This window comes from Rhinolophus sinicus, linkage group LG04 (genome assembly GCF_036562045.2).
Source record: "Rhinolophus sinicus isolate RSC01 linkage group LG04, ASM3656204v1, whole genome shotgun sequence".
Lineage (NCBI taxonomy): Eukaryota > Metazoa > Chordata > Mammalia > Chiroptera > Rhinolophidae > Rhinolophus > Rhinolophus sinicus.
Window position 1 is genome coordinate 83,714,332 of NC_133754.1, and position 24,954 is coordinate 83,739,285.

The following is a 24,954-nucleotide window of genomic DNA, read 5'->3' on the forward strand; positions in this document are numbered from 1 at the left end:
AACAAATTAATAAATTAGTGGTTAGAAGTTCAGATCCTGGAGACAGACCCCATGGGTTCTAATTTCCACTGTCACAGCCCATGAGATCTTGTTATTGAACCTTTCTGTGACTCAGTGTCCTTAATTCTAAGGTAGAAGTAGCTTAGTGCCTTTATTTGAGAGTTGTTATGGGTCCTACTGTGGTGATACTGTATGTATGCACCGAGTTACTACAGGTAGTAAGTAGGCTTGTTTGCAAATAAAGGCTATTTTACAAATTAACTTGAGATCTGGGTACACCACTCTTATTTTTATATTGAAATATTTCATAATCATTTTCTAAAAGGTTATATTACTACATTTAATCTGCTTAAGACAATATATAATTTAACCCCAAGCTGTAGTTAACTTTAGCTGTGATCCTGGGCAACAACTAAATGTGAGACTTGTCCGGTGGCTTAGCCAGGGGTCACCCCTCTTCCCAGGGTGTCCCCAGGAGGGACGGAGGGTCCTGCTGCCTGCTGGGGGCGATGCCGGTGCTTCCCAGGATCCCTGTACACTCTTCCTTCTCAGAGAAGTTCACGTGCACGTGACATTTGTCTCCACTGACCTATGTGTACATAAGTATGTTGAGCCGTTTTGAGAGCAAAGGATTTGGGGGTGTTGTCCACAGGACAATTACATGACTACAAAGTGACAGAATTATACAACTAGCTTTATTTAAGTAGCACATTGACAACTTGCCTGTGAAGGGAAATCCCTGATAGGACGAGGCCTTCCAGAGGCAACTGTGTGGGGCCACCACCCAGAAGGAAAGAGCAAGGGAACTCTTGGGGGAGAGCATTCTTCACTGTCCAGGTGAAGTCTCTCAGCCAGGAGACGGGGTGTCTCTGGGTCAGAGAACCACAAAGGGCTAGCAGCAGCTTAGAGATTTGTATAGTCCATGGTTTATCTAGGGCTAGCAGATGGTGGGGGCATTTTCACAGGGTATACACAGCAGGCAGGATCTAAATGGTTAAAATATGCTAATTTTTAAAACAATTCAGCTATGTTTAAAACAATTCAGTGTAAACATTTGAGGTGGGCACTGATGAGCTTTTGAGCTATTGGGCTGGGTCTGCTGGGAAGAAGTAAACATGGTGATACCTAATACAATCAGAAGCATGCTTGGCAAAGTTGGAAAAAAATCATCTAGCCTTTAAAAAAAAATATCCATATTATAGTTGCTGTCACGCAGGGTGTCATGCGAGGTCTCTAATCCTGCTCCCCACATAAGAACGCAGGACATGGTGAGGCCAAAAAGGAATACCCACGGAGCCATAGATAGGGGAGTCATACCACTATTGTCTCGCTGGCAGCTGGGTTGGAGACACAGGAAGCAGGAGCCACACTATCCGCAACCTGCCGTCCACTTCTCTGCCAACCAACCTCACTTGCTAGCTGCAGTCCTCTGTGTAAATTGCAATCCACGCTTGCTAGCTCAGCCACCATCTCGCTAGCCCCCATTTGCTGCTAGCGTAGCCACGGCAGTTATATTAGTGGCCAATGGCTCACTGGTGGCCAACTAGCCACAGCTAATGGCCATCCAATTACAGTTGATGGCCGTTTACTACCCGAGTGAGCACCTTTCCGCGCGAGGGCAAGAGCCTGGAAACCACACTCCTGGCTCTGTCCCCATAGTTACTATTCTTGGTTCTAGTTTGCTGTCAGTGATTGTTGCGATACCTTCATGCCGAGCCTAAGTTGTGAATTCTTGCCTTTGTGATAATGAAATAATAGGTATCATTTTCAAGGTACAGAGTGGCCTGTGGTATCTCTAAAGGTTACCCCTCATTTGGAAGGTTATTTGTAATACAACAATCCATTTTAAACTCTGCTTTTAATTTTTAAATTACCTTTTTATTCAAATAGTAACAGTTTTTTGAAGGTTTGCATGATTTGGAGAAGAAAGGAAGAATTAACCTAAAGAAGGTTAAAAGTTAGAAGAAAAAGTGAATTGGGTTATAGATTTTTCTGTTTTCAATCATTTTCTTCCCATAGAATGCACTGTAAACATAAATAATAAAAATATTTGGTTATTAATAGAGTTCATGAGTCATCACATTAAAACCAGGAGTATGCAAAGAAATTAGTTTACAATTACCTCACTTTCTCGATATGCATCTGGGCTCCATCACTTGTTTGATCCATGCACACAATCACGTGGTCCCAAATTCCCTTTATCAAAAACATGGATGTTATGATGACTGACTGAGCCAAGGAATGAATTCTCATATAGAGAATGACACAGACTTTACATTCATACGAAAAGGATTTCTTGGTTAAAGAAATGATGCTGTAGGCCAGAGAAAATGGAGATAGCTGAGAGCTAAGCAAAGTGTGAAAACGAGAGAGAAAATGAGACTACAGGAGCTCACCCCCAGGAGTGCGCCATGATCTCCAGTTACTTAGACACTACAATTTAATGGAGAAATTACTGGAAGAATTCAGAGCAGTTCCTTATTCGATGGCTCACATGGCCGTAAATTAAGAGGACACACTGGAAACTAAAAAACAACAGAAAACACTAAATTTTTAAAAATCAAAATCTTCGAGAAATTATTATCTAATTCAATAATGAGTTTTGACATTATATATTTTTGAATCAATTCACTTAAAACTGCTTTTAGCAGGGTGGAATTTTATTCAACATGAATAACTATGACCCCCATTCAGAAGAGGAGGCAGCCAGAGAAAGACCTTGGCCCACCTCTGGAGCCCCATGGAGGGGAGAAGAATCAGGGCGAGTCCTCTTTGGCCATTTGTTCACACAGGTGTGAGCGCCAGGTCTGTGGCGCCTCCTTGTGATGTGAAGATCTTGGTGTCATCACAGCGCACAGTGGGCTGGATTTCATTTCTATTCAGACATTCTATAACCCTGTCTGCAGCCTCATGCCACTACTGAGTTCTTTGAAGCATTTGGAAAACTTGTCTCCTCTTCTTCAAAAACTTGCATTAAAATAGAATATACAAACACTTGAAGTATTTTCACAAACTGAATCTACTACAAGTGGGAACCCAGATTAGGAAACAGATATAAACAGCATCTGTCAATCAACTCCAGTGCCCAATTTTGTATTTTGCTGGGGATTTTACATCTATGTTTATCAGGAATGTTGGCCTGCAATTTTCTTTTCTTGTAGTGTCCTAATCTGGCTTCAGTGTCATGATGCAGCAGGGTGGCCAGGCAATGATGAGTCAGACCCGTGACCTGGGACCCAAGGGGCTGGACTCAGGGCAGAGGAGGATGCCTTGATATTGATGGGACAAAGCCCAACCTGGGGCTGAGGGCGGGGTTTGGAGCAGTGCCAGCTCCTGTACAGCAGAAGGTGAGGCACTGTGGCATCCTGATCCTGGAGTGTGATGTAGCAGAGACTGAGCTGGGGGCAGGTTTCACTGCAGTGACAGCTCCTGGGGTGGGGGGTGGGAGGTGGGGTAGATGCCGTGGGGAGACTCCAAGTAGCTGTCAGCTGGCGTCAGTGTTGATAAAGACCGGGAGATCTCGGTAGCAAAGGCTACCTGATGTCCACAGCACTGAGGCATGCTGGGGTTGGTTCTGTTCTCTTTTCCATTACCCTTGGGGCAAAATTCCTCTGAGGGGATCCTTTGTGCTCTGAGCTGCTCTGAGGGATTGGTGGATGAGGTGACACATATAAAATGCTTCCTGTCCTTTTCTAAGCAGCCATCCTTGGTTTGTTGAGCTCTGCAGGGTTTTTGCTACTTACATAGAGCTATTTTTGTCAGTTTGTAGCTATTTATTGTTTCTGTAGATGGTAAATAGAGGAGAGTTGGGACCTCCAAGCCCTCCATTGCTGATGTCACCCCTCAGTCTTTTCTTTTTAGAATTATTTTTGTCATACCTCATTGATGGGCATGATCATATAAAAAGTCAAATCCAGTCATTTCATCTCCAAAATAAAAAATTTGAAATAATTTTAAAGGATAACATCTTCCCAACCTTTCCATATATCATCTTAGAACATTTTTTTTAAAGGAAGTTGCTCATGTAACAGAAATAAACCAGTCTCATTCACTGTGCTTATCACAAGGGAATTGCATTGAGGCCTCTGACTTGTTTGCCACAGAAATGGAAACCGCCCTCAGTGCTGTTGCTGCACAATGTCACAACTTGAAACATCTCTGTAAATTGTGGTTAGTTGACCAGTGAAAGGTCCAAGTATATTGGTCAGTTTCAGAGTTGTAACCACCACAGCGGCACCAATTGAAGTGCTGGTCTCCTCTTCCCAGCAGTCAGTTCCATCTTCCCCAGCATTATAGCAGAAGCCACCAGAGGACAGAGGTTGGGACACTCTTGAGGACACTAGCTGATTGATCAGTTCACGACAGTTAAAAATATTTAACAATCATCTAGTTAGAACAGATTATCTGCATTCTTGTTGTATAGTACGTTCATTACTGTGCATCTGTAACCATCCCTGTCACCTAGCTGTATCCTTACACGACCCATGGGAACCAGGTTATTCTACCCCTGGTGTGATCCATTACCTCACACACATTTACACATGGACAAAACCTCCCAAATAAGGAAGAGTACAAATCTACCTAGTATTATGTTAAATATATTTGTTATGTATTTTATTCTTTTTGGTGCTAATATAAATGCTATTAATTTCCCACTCTCCAGGATCCAATCCTGGATCATACATTGCTTTCAGTTGTCATATTTTTTAGTTTCCTGTGTTCTTGAACAGTTTTCAGTCTTTGTCTTTCATGAAATTGTCATTGTTGTAGAATATGAGCCAGTTGTTTATTGGAATCTCCCCAAATGGTGTTTCCTTCTGTTTTCTTATGGTGAGATTTAGTTTATGTGGTCGTGTTCTATTTCTTTTTTTCAGGAACACTGCACAAGTGATGTTTGGTCTTTCTCGGTGATTTACATTAGGAGTCATATAATGTCAATATTTTTCATTGTATCCACTTTTTTTTTCAGTGATGGTAAAAATTCAATTACATGCTTAGTATTTACCTAATGTCTCCACTGTTGACTTTTTCACTTTAGTAGTTTCAAATGGTGATTTTTCCCCCTAGCATTCCTTCTGCATTTTTTTTTTTAGTTGATATTCTACTGTAAGGGAGTCTGTTTCATTTCCCTCCACATAAAAAGGCATATATGTGTGTGTGTATGAATATGTTAGTTTACTGACAGTATGATCTCCTGGATTATATTATTAAATGTGCTAAAATCCATTATTGTCATTCTTTATTTTGATGATAAACTTTTTCCCAAAGGTGGGTATGGAGATTGCTTCAATCTGCCTCCTATTTCCTCATCACCTGTCCCCTTTTATTGTACTTCCTTACTTTTCGGCAAAAGACATCTTAGGCTCATCTTGTACTTTCCCTCCCCCAATACCAATCTTGTATTTGCTTGCCTCAAGCAACTTTCTCCAAGGAAACTTAGTTCCTAAAATTGAGGAATAAACTTTAGAAACCAAGATTTGCGTGGTATTTGGCATTGTGGGTGAAGTATCATGGCTTCCAGGCCCTTTCAGTGGACAGGGTTAGGAAGCAGACACATGCACATATCTACACACACATGTCCACCTATACACACATTAGAACACACATCATGAATTCATGCTAATAAGTGTTAATTCCAATCCAGTACCCTGAGATTTATCCTCTTCCCTAAGTATTTGTTTCCCAGTTTCCATTACTGGGCAAATGTCATGGGGGGGGCGGGGTCTCAGCTCCCACTCCCTGCACAAGAACGCAGGACATGGTGAGGCCAAAAAGGAACAACGGAGCCATAGATAGGGGAGTCATACTACTATATTCTCGTTCATGGCTGGGTTGGAGACACAGGAGGTAGGAGCCACATGATCTGCAATCCGCTGACTGCTGCTCCTGCCAACAAACCAACCCCTTGCTAACTGCAATCCATACTTGCTAGCTCAGCCACGGCAGTTATATCAGTGGCCAATGGCTAACTGGTTACAGCTGATGGCCAACTAGTTACAGCTGATGGCCATCTACTACCTGAGCCAGCACCTTTCCACGTGAGGCCGAGAGCATGGAAACTGCTCTCTGGGACTCTGTCCCCACAGTAACCTAGGCTGAAAATCCTAAGTACGTTTAATCATGTACTTATTCACACAATACATTTCCAAAATTGCTACACCCGCTCCATTGGTGGGGGGGGGGGAATCCAGTAGCTGTAAGAATAATTTGCCGGTACTTTTGTATTTCACTTCAGAGTATATAGTAAAAACAGTGTTCAAAAATTACTTGCATTTTTTTGTTGTTTCTTTTGTGTGATTGTGATAGTCATAAAATGTGGCTCATGTTTTCCTTTTCAATTTTTTTGCCCATCCTTGTTGATACAAACAATTTCACTTTTCAGTACACATGAAGTTCCAGGACCAAAATCATACAAACAGGTATTCTCAGATGTGTCACTCCTCATACTACTTCTTCAATATTCCCTTCTACCCTCTCCATGTTACTTTTTGCATTAGTTATGGGTTATCCTTCCTTCGATTGCTTTTTCAACACCAGCAGACTGCCTGTGGCTTCACAGCTCTCTGCCATCCTCTGTTCCTGACCTGTAGTCCCTCTTTTAAAGGGCTCACCTGGTTGAGTTATGCCCATTCAGGAAAAACTCCTTTGTAATGACCTACAATCAACCGATTAGGGATCTGAATGACATCTGCAAAACACCTTCACCATTGCCATATAATATAACCTAATTAGGAGAATGATATTCTGTCATCGTCAAAAGTCCAAAACAGAAGTAAAAGGAGGAGATTATACAGGGCTTAATGCTAGGGGGAGAATCTTGGGAGCAAACTTAGAATACTGCTGAGCAAAATTACTGTCAGTCCCTTTCCAACTCAGAATCTGAGGTTCTCATTTATATGGAATACCTGCTTGGGGGTTAACCGAATGCACGAATAGAGAAGAGGAAGACCTAGAGACTCAACCCAGACCCTCTGTGCTTGTCCCTGTTCCTCATCTCAGACTCCTAGGTCCCCTCAGTGTACCCCGTCTCCCCCCATCCTGTCCTTTAGCCCACATTAACCCTCCCTACTTGGATCCTCTCCCGAGGTTCATGTATATCCTGAGTCACCAGTACCTGTCCCAAAGCCCTGCTCTTCCCCTGCTCACGTCACTTCCAGTGGCTTAGCCTCTTCATGATCTTGAGCCTACCTTCCAATACCCGCCCTCTATACCCTCATTAAGTGGCTTGCCTGCTTATGCCTCTCCCTCCTTTATGCTTTTGTGAAACCCTAAGGTCACCGAATGCACCCTTCAATCTATCCCTGCTCCAGCAACACCTTGTGCCTCAGATGCCAGCCACACACCTGGGCACAGATGCCCCTCACCCACATGTACTCACTTCTCTTAGTTTTTTTCCTACCTCAACTTGGCCCAGCTCTCCTGGCCTCCCATCCCGTCTCACTCTTTCCTCTGACCTGTTCAAGACAGGAATGATTGTGGCACTGTAGATAGGAAAATGTGGACATGTTTAACATTCTAAAAAGAGGAGTTTTATTTTAATATTGAATTTTATTCACAAACTGTGTTTATTCTTCCATGTTTGTATTATTTTTTACCATGTATATACATTTTAAACACTGATATAATAGTCAAATCACACTATTTTATATTGATTCTTCAGTTTACTTAGTTATTTTATAACTGACCCAAGTCTCTATAATTACATTTAGAGATGCACAAACATATAAACTGAACAACATATTAGATTTTTTGAGGAACAACTTTTACTGTATATATGATTACAAGCACTAATCTATTGAAATAATTTATTATAATTTTTATGGTTAAAAATTATTCATTACACATTCCTGGCTCATAGCACAAATCTGCATTTTCATCTTATACTGTTTATAATAAGTCATTTGATGAAAGTCCAAATGCTTCTTGGATGAAGTGTGGGTTAAAGGATTCTCAGTAGAATTCTGTAGTTTCTGCTATAGAGTTTGCTTATGGTGCTTAAAGGATAGATTATAAATGAAGACACAGTGCGAAGGTACATTGATTGTACACGAGTGTATACAATTTCTCTCCTGTGTGAGCTCTGGCGTATTATGTTAGAGCTGAGCATGGAGACAGTTCTTCCTTACATTTATAATGTGGGTTCTTTCACATCAACTAAAGTCAGAGACTTTAGTCAAAATTTAGACAAAATTTCAGTCCATGTCATGCGATTATTTTCTTTAAGGAAAGGGTAAGACATATGCCTGGAATTTTGGCCACATTCATTTCATGTATAGGTTGACCCTTGAACAACATGGATTTAAAATGCAAGCATCTACTTATATGTGAATTTTTTTCAATTAATATGTCCAGGTTTGTGTGCCCAGGTTTTGCATCAGAAGATTCAACCAAGCAAGGCTTGAAAAAAAGAACTTTGGATCAGAATTTAGGAATCTAAGGATGAAGAAGGCCAACTATATACATTGTTCTGCACCATTTTATGTAAAGGACTTGAGCATCCATGGAGTTTGGTACTCACAGGGGGAACCAACACCTCTGCAGATATGGAGGGATGACCAAGTTTGGGGGGCAGTCAAATGTTATACAGACTTTTTGAATGTGTGGGTGTTGGTGCCCCAAACCCCTGCAGTGTTCAAGGGTCTGTATAGGCTTCCTCTCTAGTGTGAATTCTTTCATGATAAGGCCCGAGTTTTGACCAAAGAATTTCAATGGTTTCTTTCCACTGTGAATTACCTATGTTGATGAAAGGATGAAGGATAACAGAAAACTTTCTCACATTCATTTAAAGGGTTTCTTTCCTGTGTGAGTTCTCTGGTATGAATGTATGTCAGTGCTTTGACTGAAGTGTTTCCCACATTCATTACATTTATAATTTCTCTGCAGTGTGTTCTTTGTTGTGTATAAAGCTGAGTGCTCCAATTGAACTTTTTCCTACATTCATTATATTTATAGGGTTTTGACTCAGTATGTGTCCTTTTGTGTATAGAAAGCTGAGCGCACCATCGGAACTCTTTCCCACATTCATTACATTTATAGGTCCCCCCCCATGTGATTGAATACATGTTGAGTCACCATGGATCTGCAAATAAAAAACTTCTCGTACTCATTATATTCATAGGCATCCTCTCTAGTATGAGAGATCTGCTATTTGAAGATGAGAGGCTGTTAAAGAATTTCTCACATACCTTACTTTCATTGATTCTTTTCTCTACACATGACTTCTAGTTTGATCACGCCGTGTATATCTTTGGTCAAAATCTTCCCTGTGTTATTTACATATGCAATGCATGCTATTTTCTACAATGCAAAGAGATTTCCTTTTTCATAACATCTCAACTGCAGAGCTATGAGATTTACTTTTAAAGATTTCATTGCTTTTAAAGATTAGATGTATGAGTGATGTTTATGTAATTGTCCTTTATATGACTTTTATAAGTTATGGTTTTGAGCACACATTAATTTTTTCCCCTAAATTCAAATTTACCCAAAACCTTTTGCTGGGGCAGCATTTATGCTCAACTCAAGTAACAGTCATGTGCTGCATTATAAAATCTTTCAGTTCCCACATCTTTAATGTGGAAGAGAGGGTTCACCCCCTTGAAATTTACCACTGACATGCAATTAAATAGGTCCTTTCTGCAGATATCTTGTATGAATATTATTTCTTGTCTAATAAGGCCAATGTTTCATCTAAAACATGTAAAGAAATAAACTGCTAGTGTGAAAAATGTTGAAAGCATGCAAGGCCTCTGTGAGTATGTTTCAAATACCCTTACACAGAGAAACAATGTGAAAAGGAGGTATATATCAGTGAGTTGAAACACATTTCAGGAAACTGAAAACTAGAAAGTATTTTCAGGATTGAAATAAGAGAAAAAAATGAAATCAAGAATGGTTGTTGGTAAGGTAAAGAGAAGAACAATTCTCAAAGGGAAGGAAACAGGACAAAGGACACTACGCAAAACTTTATCTCCAACACAAGGTGAACATTCCTTTACTGAGGCCAAAAGAAAATACACAAGACAGAACACAGGCCCCAGCGGCCACTACTTTTCTGAAAACATGATTCACTCAAGTAAATCTGCAGCTGACATTTGCCAGGTCTTGCTCTCCCAGGATCAGGACCTTCCTGGTGCTGAGCACAACTGGGCCTGGAGCGCACGTGGACTCAGGCCTTGGGGAAATTCTTTTCCTTCCCTCCACAGCTCCACTCCTTGGCCCCGAATCCTAGGAGAATCTGACCCTATCACATGGAGATTCTTGTGTCCATAACCCAGGATACTATTCTGGAATTTCTAGTTTTATAATTCTTGGTGAGGTCCACTAGCATTGTTTTCCAACACCCATCTCAGCGCAATAATGCCCCGTACCCTCCCTCAACATACTCTTGCCCTGAGTCATCTCAGCTCCTCCACATGTGGGATCCAGGCCATGTTTGTGCCTCAACCCTACCTGTAAACCTCACGGCCTTAGATGTGGCCAAGAAACTTTGGAATTTCTTTAACATTGGGCTGGAGCAATTCAAAGACCCAACACAACTGTAGCACTATCACAGGCTTCTTTCCTGTGCAAGGGGTTGCCTGACGAGAGTCACTGAACACGTGTTACACAATCCCCACAGGGCGACAGGCTCCTAAAATATAGACCAAAAGGGCTTAGTTTTAGAGGAAATGTACTGACTACTTAGTATATCTCAATGAAATGATGCTCGGAGTTCTAGTTATTTTTGTCAATATGATTATCTCTGCGTTTCACAAGTTAAGTATATGACATAATTTGTCAATGTTAAACTACTACCTAAAACAATGTTTATAACGAAATATTCTGCATCAAAAAACAATGATAATGTGTCAAGAGCAGAATATGATTAAAATCCTTGGTCCCTGGACAACCTGGAAAGAGAAAAAATTCTGCTAATATTAACTGAGACTCTGTGGGTGGAATTTACACATATGTGCATATATATGTATATATATTGCATTGAACACCCACAATGACCCTGCCTTTATAGATCAGTTACACATTTAACAAGTGATGTACACTTGGTTCAGAAAGCTTTATTTATATGACAAAATTGCATGGCTAGAAATTGAAAGAGCTAGAATTTAAACTTAGCTCTGCCTATCACTGAATGTCAACTAAACATTCTCATCTTTAGAGGCGGACACCAGAACCCGGTTTTTACCTGTATGTGACCTGTCAGATCACTGACCAGAGTTTTCTCTCTCAAAAGCCTCCTCCTTTCAGCCTCTTCACAAAATTACTCCCCATGCCCAAGTTCTTCTATTACTGTACGTGGGAACCTCCAGTTCATCGACCCCAATTTCCAAAAACATTCCTCACTTCTCCTTGTTTTTGTTGGTCAGTGATACACAGCCACTCTTTTAAAAATATACATACAAGACCAACAACTGTCATGCCCTTTACACTTTCCCTATATGTGCTGATGAAGAGACCCATCCCAGATGACTCGAAATATCTCCCGTTTGCATAGCTGCATCTGTCACAGCTCAGGATTAGGTTTTGAGCTGGTCTAATTATGGTGTCACAAATCTCCCAAAGGCTTTCCCTAAATATCTGACATCCTACTATAGCTTAATAATAGAACGATTCTGTCATGCATCATAAATATTTTACCATTCCTTGTGCCTATCAAATCTCACAAATGCTCACCTTTTTCTTCCTTTTTTCGTCGTCTGACTGGGGAAACTCTCCACTACTCACCAGAACCTAAGTAGATGAAAAACCTGTGACACTGTGTGTCCCTGTGTGTGCAGTCACCACACATATGAACTCAGAGCGTCATCCTCTCTAAGGACAGACATACATGGTCTTCCCAAAATATCCAAAAGCCTGACTATTTTATGGGGTTTGTCCTGTTCTGGGAAGCACTGCAGGGGAATTGCAGCAAGATAATCAGTCTTCATTTTTTAATGGGTTTATGCTACCAAAATATTCTCAGGCTGTGGTCTTCAATGTGACAATTCCACTTCTGAGTATTTATCTAATGGAAAGGAAATCATTATCTAGAAGGGGATATCTGTATGCCACATTCATTGCAGCATTATTTACAGTAGTCAAGATAAGGAAACAACCTAAATGTTTGTTTAGGATAAACAAAATGTGGGATACACACACAGAGGAATATTATTCAGCCATAAAAAGAATGAAATCCTGCCATTTGAGACAACATGAATAGACCTTCAGGGAAATAAAAGGGAATGGGAGAAATGTGTCAAGGTGGTCAAAAGGTCCACACTTCCAGTTATAAAATAAGTAAGTCATGGGGATATAATATACAGTATGGTGACTATACTAATGATACTGTATTGTATATATTTGGAAGTTACTAAGAGAGTAGATCTTAAAACTTCTCGTCACAAGAAAAAAAAAATGTAGCTATGTGGTCATGGGTATTAACTAGACTTATTGTGGTGATCATTTTGCAATATATATAAATATCAACTCATTATGTTGTATCCCAGGAACTAATACAATGTTATATGTCAATTATACCTCAATAAAAATTAAACTATTATACTAATTTTTTTAGGAAAAGCAAGTCTGAGAGGGAGGCTAAAACTGAGTTCTAGTTTTAGTTCATCTCTAACTAGTTCTTTGGTCTCAGTTAAATTCCTAAGTTCCTCAGTTAAATTCCCAGAGTGAATCTTAACTTTTCCCCTTACGGGTCAGAACAGGTCAATTTTTTTTCTTTTTTCTTTTTTTCCAAGCCTGTAAAGCCCCCTTTTCACCTCAAAATTCATACTGCAGACCTTTCTTGGCTGTCATTGGCACTTGAGGACCAATTCTTCCCCGTATTCTGGGCTTAGGAGGGTGACTGGCTAATTCAAACACTATTGTGAAAACTGAGCTAATTCAATAAGCTACTCCTAACTTCCTTCCTATCTCAATACCCCCATTGAGCGTCACCCCACATGATGTTAAACAAGGTAAGATGTACCTTTAAAAAGTAAAACAAAAATTTAGTCTTTATATAGCACCCCTGAGCCTTTAGCTCGTCTGCAGTTGCCCAATTTGAACTTGTTAAAAAACATTTTAGATAGAAACATCCTGGTGACACTTCCAAAATAAAAGTAATAATAATAATAAAAAAGTGGCATTGGAGAAGAAGAGATGTTTGTTCTCATATACATGATATTGTCACGAAGCAAAACATTTTGAGGTTCTGGAGTGTGCTTATTTTAATAAAAAGGAAGAGGAAACCAACCCAGTCTGTGTCTCTCCAAGGATATTTAGCGATGTCCTAAATTTGTAAATCACTACTACAAAATTATTTACAAATATTAGGACCTCTCAGAATAGTTGAACCACAATTTATAAATGATTTGAGTATAAGTAAAATGTATTTTAACTTATTTTTTGAAAATAAAATTCAGAATTTAGATACCTCAGGATATCTCTGCAAAAGAAGAATAAATAATTCTGAAGAAATGTTAATATACTTTAATTTTTACTTTAAGCTTTTGTTTCAAATTCAGCATTCCTCCTTTGTCTTTTTACAACAATTTAATAAATTTGGATGTGTCCTAGATTTATTTATTTTAATAATACCTGTCAAAGTGAGGTTCTGCAAAAGATATTTCAGGAAGCTTAAATTAATGTAAAATTATCTAAGGCTGTCACTGAGTCATGAGAAAATATTAATCATGATAATACTTCGATTTGAAAATGAGATAAGCTGAGGAGCATTACTTTAAATGTATTATAGATGAGGCAATTTCCTTTACAACTACAAAACTTAAATTATAATAAATTCGAGTTTGAATTTAAATAAAATATTGGCATTTAAACCGTTGTTGTGAGTTTTCATACACCTACTATTCAGCTTTTCAGTATTTGTTCAATTACTTTCACTTTCTGAGAAAAATTACCCACTAACCATCACTAAAACCACTTATGGAGTTGCAAACATTCTGCCTTTGCCTGGGGACTGGATGTGTCCTGACCAGGACCTTCCTGCGCCCCCTGATGGACATTTCCTTCCACTGATCAACGCCCGGCATTTTGTACATTCCTGAAAAGAATGTCTATGCGGTTCCCTCTCTATGAATTTGCATCAGGACTTCTCCCCAGAAACAATCTTGAATCTGTAAAATAAAATATATGCATACTACAACATGCTATGGTTCTACCCCAATAAGTAGTTAATTCTGTAAAATAAGTCTGGTTAAAATATTGCACGAGAAAGTAAAGAATAAAACATGTGGGGACAGTCTAGAAAATGAAGTTCTTTCTCTCTAGTTAAGAAAAATATCTGGGAGAATTCTGGCAAATCTCCCTCGTCTGGCCACAAGGATTTACTCACAGTAGATGCGGCCTGGTTGTCCCCAAACCACGGAGTTGCTTCCGTCCGTCCTGAGAAAACGAGGCTCCTGTTCTCACTCCAGACACAGCGTCCAAGTCAGGGCGGGACACACATGCGCTCCACGTGGGTCTGAGGCATTAGGCGAGAAGAGGTGGGTTGGGGTGCTCTCTGTCAGTGGTCTGAGTGCAGTGCAGGGCACTCAGGGTTTGCTATTTCCTGGAGGGCATGAGGCCCTTACAGGCCCTCACAGTTGGAGTGAGAGAGAAGAGCTAAGTGAGGGGACAGGGCTAGAATGACCCATGGGGTAATGGCTTAGAGTTGGAGACATCGATATGGCCTATTAAGCTATGTTTACCTTCATACAACTGAGGATTGTTCCTTACAGAAATGTAATCTATGTTTATATATATTGATCAATGGATGGATAGATAGGTAAATAGATGCTACTGAGGTGAATGTACACAGGTTAAGATCCACATAAATTTCCTCACACTATCAGCTGAGAGGCCAAGAAAAAAGCATTCCCCTATAGCAATGAGCACATTCAGATTAATGAGGTTTTTTCGGTTTTGTTTTGTTTTTTAATCATGTTCTCTAACAACAGGCCAATCTGCTTTTCCCACCCCTGAGATTCAGACACCTTGGTGACATATCTGAGTACAGAGCTGCTCTAGGGCATCTGCATGTACCGTCCCCTTTCAACATATGTTGTCCAAAGAGCAATGAGCATGATGCTCTCCCACAGTCCTGGAAGGATTTATGGAAACCACGAAGCCCCAAATATTAGGGGCCCTGAAAAACCCTCTGTCAGAAGGGCAACTGGACCATGAGGACTGAGGTGCTTGATGCTTGATGTTCCGTGCAGGCAAGGCTTCTGAACCCCAGGGGGAGGGGCGGGTGTGGCTAGAGAGACTTGTCTTTGTTGCAGAGGGTCCCAGCTCAACCAGTCATCTGCCTGAACCAGAGAAAGCTATAGAGTGTCCCGTTGCAGGGAAGGCTCACGTTGGAGACTCTTTCTCCTGCCAGTACTATCCTCCGAGACGGGTTCACACACAAGAACCCATGTTAACCCAGGCTCTCCTGTGCCTTGTTTTCCTCTTCCCTTACTGCTGTTCATGATTTATGAAAACATTTCATGGTACAACAATCCCAGTAAGTTACTGCAAACTACCTCATGAGGCCCAATACGAGTACATTTTCATACATTTAGGGGAATCTGCACACGAATTTATCCTCTTAGGACAATATTAATATCACTGTTAAAAAATTATTACTACTTATATCATGAACATGATTGTTATTTTTTCTATTCTTCATTATTTGTATTGTTGTTCTTATCATGGATAATTTTTGTGGTTATTATGCAACATTGATCTGTTTCTCTACTCACTAAGGGTGTCCAATTTCATAAAGTTGATTAGGAAGATTCATTTAATGACACAAATACACAGATAGTCCCAAGTGTCACTATACTAATGGTGTCCTTTGAAGATTGTTTCTCTGGACATTTCTAAGTCCCCTCTGGAGGCAAGAACTACCCCTTGTTTGCTAAGGAGATTTGGGGAGGAGATCCTGCCCCTTCTTGAGCCCAAGAAAAAATTTTGAAGCTTGCTCCTGTCCCTAACTAACATATGTGCAGGCTCCGCTGCCAAAGAGAGGACCCCCTGTTTAATACAAAATTTTCAAGCCCAAAAACTGCTCCTCCTGGTTTGGAGGGGGTCACAAATGGTGTCCTTGGTCTTCCTGAGACTGTGTTTTTTCTAATTACCTCAGGTGATAAGAAATCGGTTCTTTCTACCTGGAATGGCAGTGGAGGGCTTCCCCTTCAAAAATGTTCTATGTCCCTTTAGGCCCATCAGTTCCAGCAAACAATGTACATGGAGGAAGGGGCTGAGTGCTCTCCTGAAACAGAGCATCCTCAGGAACCTCCTAGTCTTCAAAGGGAAATGAAAACCATGGTGTGCCCTCCCGGCTGGGAGCAAGAGTATGAGGCATTCCCACAGCCTGGAGTGGAAACACACTCAAAGACAAGTCTCCATATGAGGACTCCAGGCAATCAGATGGCAGGCGGGCAGCTGGGTTGTGATGGCTGACGGACAGCTGGTGCCGCATTTTCCATGCAATCAGGCGGAGCCTCATGGGGAGACCCTGGTGTGGTTCTGAGGTACTACCGTCCTACAAGGAAGCTGCCCAACCAGCCATCTGCTGGAAATGCTGAAACTGTGGCGGGTCCTGTGGAAGGCAGGACAGGGATGAGTCCCCACGCTTCCACCCACTAACTAGACCCCTGCTGGAGTAATTTGCACAGCACTTGCCCTGATCACACAGGTTCTCCAGGGCCTGATTATTCCCTCCTGGACAGAGTGCCATCTTAGGACACTGACTCCAACTAACTTAGGAAGCACCTTACTGGGCCATTGCCATCCACTTAGGGGGTTAGCTATTCTAGTTTCCATCTAGTTAGTTTAATTTTAATATCACTATTCAAATTATTTATTTCTCTCACCATGGTCATTATTTTGTTTACTAATCATTATTTTGATGATTATTGTGTTAAGAATCATTTTTTGTGGTTGTTGTTATAAAGTTTTGAATAGACTTTTCTGGGAGAGAGGTGTTTGATTTTTCTGACAATGATTCGAAGTTTCCCATACAGGCAAACCGCATGCAGCTGAATCCGGGCTGCCTCTGCTATCCGGTCGGCTTTAAAAGCAGGAGCCTGCTTCCTGGGGCCCTGCTTGGCCTCAGTCATTCTGTGGTTCTCTCTTTTCAGCCCCAGCTTCTTGTCCCTCCATTTTCTTGGCCTCTTTAGCCAGGTCCCTAGTTTCCCCTGCACTGGTTCCCTACACACACACACACACACACACACACACACACACACCCCTGTCCACACGATCCTCACAGCCCAATGATGGACTTTTATCTCCCTTGGGCAGTAGGAATAGTCACCTTCCCATGAGTTACCCCCATTTCCCTCCTCCACACCCAAGCTCAAGATCCCTCTGACCTTCTCCCCACATCTCACTAAGTCTAGCCACAGGACCCCTTGTAAGCCCAGCACCCCTTCTTTCTTTCCTCCCCTCTAATTACTGCCCTCCCCTGATTCTCTTCCCGTTCTCTGCACAGGTCACATACACAGCTCACTGGAAAGTTCTCAGACCCAGTCATCAATCTGATGCTCTCCAGTAACCTCACCATGGACAGCTACCCCTCAAAATCAGCATTCTCAAGTTCATACTGAATGCCATATACCATGGTCACATGCAGAGAGATAGTCCCTTCCCATATCGAGATCCCTTACACGCACCACACAACACATTTCCTATGTATGACACTGTATTTGTAAGTGACAGTGAGTTACATGTGAGAGAGTGAGAGTATGCAGGCAGTGCAGCTATGCTTATGCTGAGATTACATCCTGGGACCTCTGCCCCTTCTTCTTCCTCTTGGTAGCTCTGGCTCTCCTTTTAGGATAAGAGACATGGCAAATGTTCTCTGCCCCCTGAGGGGGGATATCCCTGGCTGGATTGTTGAGCAGGTAGTTTTCCTGTTCTGGATGATTCTTCTTCAGCCCATCTCTGTATTTGGACTGGTGAATCACGACTGCATTGGCAGGCAGGGCACATTCGATTTTCCTGAGGTGGAACTCGGGCTTAGGTCGGGATTGTTCCTGGAGCAATTTCCACTGCTCAAAGGTGATCTGCTTGACTGATGTCTCTTGCTCAGGCACCTGTGACTCAGGACCCTGGTTGTTGGAGTGTCTCTCAGGCTCCTGTTGGGTTGCTCTCATGTCTCGGTGCTCAGCCTTGAGGCATCTCAGCTCCCCACCTAGGGACACACTCCCACTGTCTCTTTCCAATTCACTCTTTTGGATGTAAAAGAGAACGTAAGCTTGTTGGCTCAGGGCAGAAGAAACATCACAGGTGGTTACCTTAGCGTCATCCATTTTGAACCACTGGCCATTCCCGGCTTTGATGTAACAGAAGTAATGTCCGCTGTGACAACTCCAACCAGCATGGACCAGCACAGCATAGAGCGAATACACAAGCGGTCCTGCATTCTGCTGAGACAGGTACTGTTGCATGTCGAGATGCTCAGGATATTGCACTGCCTTCTCCACTTTGTTGCCTGTAAAATCTGAGAACCGTTTCAATAAAAGGATAAGGACTTTCGAGGAAGTGTGCAAAGTAAGTGTCTTGGAAGCTGACACCTTCTTGAGACAAAAACTACAATGATACAAATTTTCACCATCCAAGTTTTCAGGCTTCACCAACAGTTCCAAAGCATGGGTCACACTCTGAGCCTCCTGGATATCCAGGGTAATGTCCAGGTAAGGGTCAAGCGTATTGGAAACGTTGTGGCAGTAGAGACACTTGATTTGAGATTGCCAGTACCCTCCAAATATTTGACGGATTAAGGTGGTGTCTTCAGAGTGCCGGTCTAGCTGCTTGTACCCACGCAGACATGCTTGATGCATGGCATCCACAGTGAACATTAGAAATTCATGGGCATCTTCCTGCTTGTGTCTGTGGAAGCCAGTAACCAGTTCCTTCAAAGGCTGGATAACATCTCCAGGACTAAGGAGGGCCCGGACGACGTGAGCTTGCATCGTACACAGGATGCAGGATGTCTGCATCTGACAGGTTTCTGAGTGCCATCGGGACAACATAAAGCTGGCAAGGGGCGGGGTGTACGTCAGGCACTGCAGGGCTGCATTCATGTAGCAGGTGTTGCCCATATTCTGAAGCCCTGCCCCAACCACAGAGGGTCTCTTCCAACTCCGAAGGTTCTTTGTGGGAGCCGGCTCTGCTGCCACAGGAGACAAACGATCATTGGACCAAGCCGTTTTTAGTTTCGGAGAGACATTGAAACGAGACTCATTTTCCCAGTGGAGAGAAGTAGCCTCCATGTCTCCAGAAATAACTTTCATGAGATTTAGTATACCAAAGTTCAAGTTGCAGAACGACGCTTCCAGACTGAGAAGGTCTCCAAATGACGGGATTGGCGATCTCATCCGCATTTTTATAGCCCACGCAACAACCCACGTGACTAAAAACTAGTCCACCTCCACTATCCAATCAACTCCAAGGGCTTGATTCAATTACGGATTAGGGTGTGGTCACTGTTATTCCTTAGAGAGACCAACGGACACCTTTCAATACTGTGTATTTCTAGAACACCAGGAACTTCTTTGTTAGCATGGTACTTAAACGAGCTGATAACGGAAATTAGTTGGAATGATGGAGATACATGTGTCTTGGCCTTTCCAAAAGAGAGACACAGACAAATCCGGGGATATATAGAATGTGTGGGTGTATGTGTGTGCTTGTGTGGGGGTGGTTTATAAGTACTTCCAGTCATGCACATTTGCAGGATGCTAATAATTTAAGGTGTCATAGTCTACACTTGGTATACCTTTTCAGGCTAAGGAAGGCTGGAGCTATCCATAAACACGGAGCAGTCATCCCCACCCGTTGCCTCCCCAGCATCCTCCAGTTTCCACAGCCACCAATGAGAGCTGCAGCCATGGTGCCATCTGCTGGCTGGTAGCACAAAGACAAGGCCCTCCCACAGCCCTGAGCAGAAACACCCCAGGGAGATTTCCCTAAGTGACCGGGCATGCCTAGCAGCCTGGCTGTAAGAGCTGGTGGAGAACTGGAGCAGTATGTTCCATATAATCAGGGCTCCTGAGCCCCAGGGGCAGGCCCTGGTGTGATTCTGGGGGATCCTTTCCTCTTGCAGGGAACTCTCCCAGGCAGCCATTTGGTGTAAATGTTGAAACTGTTGAGTGTCCTGTGGAAGGCAGCGCAGGGATGAGTCTCCATATCTCTGCCCACTAGGCCTCTGCTGGGGGAATTTGCACAAGACTTGCCCTGATCACACAGGTTCTCCAGGGACTTGACTTTCCCATCCTGCTGCTTCTCTTTGCCATCACAGAACACAGGATCTGGTGCAATCCTAGAACACTGACTCTAGTTAACTCAAGAGGCACCTTACTGGGCCATTGCCATCCACTTAGGGGGTTTTCTAATCTAATTTCCATCTACTGAGTTTCCTATTATAATCATATTAAAATTATTTATTTCTGTTCATGGTTGTTATGATGGTTACTTATCACTTTTTGGGAAAATACCTGTGCTTAGGAACTATTTTTGTGGTTGTTGTAAAACTTTGAATCAAATTTTTCTGGTACATAGAAAAAACTTTGAATAAACTTTTCTGGTACAGACTTTTTACTCTGATGATAAGTAGAAAATCTCTCTTCTCAAACCCAGCTTCTGGTCCCCTCTTTTCTCTTGGTCACTTCACCCTCAGGTTCCTTGTTTCCTCTGCAGTGGTTTTGCCCCACTCCTGTCTACACTATTCTCACAGCCCAATGCTGGACTTTGATCTCCACTGGGCAATAGGCATGGTCACATTCCCAACAGTTACCCCCATATTCCCTCCTTCACACCCAGGCACAGGTCCCTTTACTCCTGCCCCTTCCCCTCCCCCCACCCCTCACATCAAGTTTGGCCCCAGGTGCTCTTGTAGGCCCCTTCTTCCTTCCTTTCTTACCCTCCCTTTTCCCACTATTTCTTGACTCTCTTCCTGTTCTCTGCCCAGGGCAAAGCCCCCTGAATCCTGCCAAAGGGCCCTACTCTTCCTGTCTCAGTAAACCTACCCTGGGCTAACCCCTCCAAAGCTTTGACATCACCTATACATTTCTGCATATTCCCTTCCTCTCAGTTGGCCAGAACCCCCTCCCAAAGTTGCAATAGAAGCCTTTAGCGCTTCACCCTCCTAACATGCCTCGTATTTCTGATTCTTCAGCAGCCTAACTGCACCTTCTCAGGACCCCTCAATCTCTGCCCTTCCTTGGAGGAGGGCCTAACTAGCAGGACTTCAGAATCTGCAAAGGATCAAGCCTGTTCCTCTACCATTACTTGAGACTGAGGGCTCTCTAAAAGCTCCAGAAAAAGAATCAAAGAGGCTAATCCAACTAAAAATCAATGAATGAATGAATGAATGAATGAATGAATGAATCAATCAATCAATCCATTTTAAGTTAGCTTCCTTTAGAAATGTCATCCTTAAAAAAGTGAATGAAAAATGTGTTTCAAAATGAAGTGTAGTTTATATTACCTCCAGAATTTAAAACCAGTACCCAGAGGAGCACTTCTGTCATATGTCTGTCCCTTTGTGAAAGGAGAGATGGAACAATGAAATAGATGCTCAAAAGTAGGCGCAGCTAAAATAAAATAGATAATCCAATCTTAATTATGGATGTCTGAACATAATCATGCAATCTTCAGTTAGGTAGTAATTCAAGAATGCTTTATTGATTCCCTTATTGTCTCATTTGGTATACTTTATAAATTAGAGAAACTTTTTTCCAGGTTAGCTGAGATTCTAACTGACCAATAAAGTTGTCTATACTTAAGGTACATAAAATAGGGTGATTTGCTCTACACATCATTGTGAAATGATCACCACAATCGAGGCTGTTAACACATCTATCACATCACATCACCTCACACACCTTTGTGTTTGTATGTGGCGGGAAATCGCAAGACATACTTTATTAGCCAATTTTAAGCATAGGATTAAAAATCTATGACTGTAATTCACAGTAATAGCAATTTATAGGGGAAATATGTTGAAATTAAGAGATGCCACATTTTATAAATTGATGAAGTTAGCCATAATTACGAATAAAGAACAGAAATACAGACCCCAAATCACTATACATTTCTGTACCAGACATGATGCTTTAAGATAAATGGCAGTGCTCTAAAGACAGTTAAGCAGATGGGGAGCCCCCATGCCTGCTTCTTTTCAACAATGTGCTGTATAAAACGCCAGGGCTCTGAAGCCAGAGAATTGACTGCGCTGAGCACAACCAGAAATACACCCTGACATTTTGTTGTTGTTCTGGCTGGTGATATGATTGTATACATAGCAAATCCATTCAAAATGGAAAAAAGAAAAGAACTCTTCAAACTCACAGCTGCAAACACAAACAAACAAGCAAAACAAACAAACAAACAAACAAACAAAAAACTGGATCTCTGATGAATCTACCAAAATATATTGCAATCCTACATAATTTCAATAAATTAAAATAGAATTTAGGGGGTGGGAAGATGGGTGAAAAGGTCAAAGGGAAGAGAGTCAATAGTATTGTGCTATTTGTAAAGTGAGAGATGATTACTAGAATAAATGGGGTGATCGTCTTGTAAGGTATAAAAATGTTGAATCACTATGTTGTAGACCTGATACTAACGTAAGTAATATCATATTGAACATATTGAATATCAACTCAACTTACATAGAATCTATCTATCTATCTATCTATCTATCTATCTATCTATCTATCTACCTACTCATATATAACTTAAAAAGGGACTACTGACAATACCCAACATCCAAATAATTTGTCATATTCCATCTAGGAGGGACTTACAGAGTTTTATGAAAAACATCTAAATACCCTTAATTGAAACGATGTCACCCATCACTAAGTGGTAGCTAACACACACCCAAAGTTGGGGAAAAATTCGCAAAAACAAAAATTTTAATACCATTCAAAATCCCAAAAGATTTTATCTAAAAGATGGAGAGAAAACAGAACAATTTATAATTGAAAAAACGGAACAAAGATGGTGCATGATGAACGAAAATTTATGGAATTACCCTCCCAAGGCTGAGTAATCTGTTCCCTGTCCGAATGAAAAAAATACCATTTTTTTTTATTGGGAGGGTCGGCCTTGGAAGGGTCGTCCTGAGAGTGCAGAGTGCCGCCTGGTCCAGGCAGAAGGCTGAACAAGGGCCATTAGCGGCAGGAGAAGCCAGCCGAGAGTAGGCAGCCCCTGGGAGCCTGGGAGACCAGGCTGAGGCCTGACGCAGCTGCGGGAAATCCCGGTGACGCCTGGCTGCCCAGGGATGAAGGACCAGAACAGACGGGGCGGGGCCAGGGATACAGGGCCCTGACCAGGCTCACCATGGGGGAGGGTTCATCAATAATAAATGAGATGCAAATGAAAACGGCACTGGGATTTCAAACATATGCAAATCATAAACTGTAGAAAACCACCGACAGGGGCAACATATTTGAAAAATGGAATTTCCCCACCTGTGTGAGCACCAATATTGAAGACGTGATTCCAGCGCGGGTTGTTTGTTGAATTGCTTTGGAGGACAGGGTGTTCCCTGGACTGAAGTAGGAAATGCCCCAATGCGGTGTTTCGCATTTCTGATTCTCTACGTTTTTAAATAAAAACAAGGACATGTGCCTCAAAGTGTCCATGGCCAGATGGCTAGTGGAAGAGAAACGGTAGAAAGAATACAAATATCCAGCAATAGGAGAAGAGGCTAAACTAGGAAGTCCCAGTTCATCCACATCGACCCGTAGGAAAGGACTGTGACACTAAATGACATACAGCTCCAGGTGACCATATGGAGACGTCTCAGGCACAATCGCTTGAGGCACGAGACAAAGTGCAAAATAAGCCAGTCCCAAAGGGCCCAATATCACGGGATTCCTTTCCAATGAGTTTGCTAGAGCAGTGGGCTTCCAGAGAGGAAAACAGAAGGGCGGTGGACAGGCTCTGCACTGAGGAACGGCAGAAGACTTACTGTTTAATATTAGGAATCAGAGTTGCAGTAGTGAAAAATAAGAAGCACGAAAGGTGGACAGTAGTGATGGTTGCCCAACAGTATGAATGTTGGATGCCCAAAAGCTATATAAATCAATGCATTAGGAAACGACATTTCATCTCACATGCATCTTACCACATTGGAAAACCACAAAGTGCAGATGGAAACGGGCACACACACAGATGATTATTTTTCTTACAGAAAATACATGTTCATAAAATGTGTTTTCACATGGTTTCCTATAATGTGAAAACACATAAAACTGCTAAATGAGAAGTACATTCCTTCAAAGCTTGCTACCATCCATGGGGATTATGCTAATTAGATGTTTACCTTCTAAAGGTCATGTGACCTTGAAGCAGCATAAAAGCCCACTGAGGACCAGAAAGTCCCTCAGTGACCCTTCCTCAGTGGCCTTGGAAGCTGCATCCCGTCCAGTGGAGCTTCTCCAGCACCAACCTTCCTGAGAATCAGCTGACATACAGGAGGAGCACAGCTAAGTTTCAGGTGAGTTTCCTTTGAACTTGGTCCTTAGATTCAATCTCAGACAAAGGAGACACTAGGAAGTCTAGGTAGTGATGTGGAGGTAGGCAGTGGGGGAGGGAGGCTTTCCCTTTCTCAGCGGATCTCAGCAGAGAGACAGACTAGCTCAGACCATCTCAGTAAAGGCTCATGGTTACTCCAAGAGTGATTCCAAAGGAAATGGACCCGAGCACTGTGACTTGTGTGGGTTGGTGGGCTGGTGAGTGAAGAGTTAGGGCCACTTGGTGGGTTTGGCTAAGGACATTTAAAGCAGAAATAATGAATTTGTTTAGAATTAGTACAGACATACTCTGTGTTTGGTCACTAGATCACCACACAGCCCCTGGGAGAAGAAGGTGCATGAGGACTCTCATGTGAGTGTGAATTTGAAAGATGCCTTTGTCTTTTCCCTCAGGTATTCCCCAAATCCATAGCTGAGAAAGAGGGACCTGAAACTCCCAGGAGGT

General features: G+C 42.1%; 2 protein-coding genes across 2 annotated transcripts in view; one reads left to right on the forward strand and one right to left on the reverse strand.

Moving 5' to 3' along the window:
• Positions 1 to 24,954, forward strand: part of LOC109456924 (uncharacterized) — a 69,590-nt gene that overhangs the window by 21,824 nt on the left and 22,812 nt on the right. The gene's annotated exons all lie outside the window — the stretch shown is intronic.
• Positions 449 to 19,346, reverse strand: LOC109456903 (ubiquitin carboxyl-terminal hydrolase 17-like protein 6). The gene is made up of 4 exons (XM_019749442.2): positions 17,855 to 19,346; positions 14,404 to 14,500; positions 2,128 to 2,314; positions 449 to 589 (listed from the first exon to the last, which is right to left on the reverse strand). Exons 1-4 carry the CDS (start codon positions 19,344 to 19,346, stop codon positions 449 to 451), a joined length of 1,917 nt encoding a protein of 638 aa, XP_019605001.2.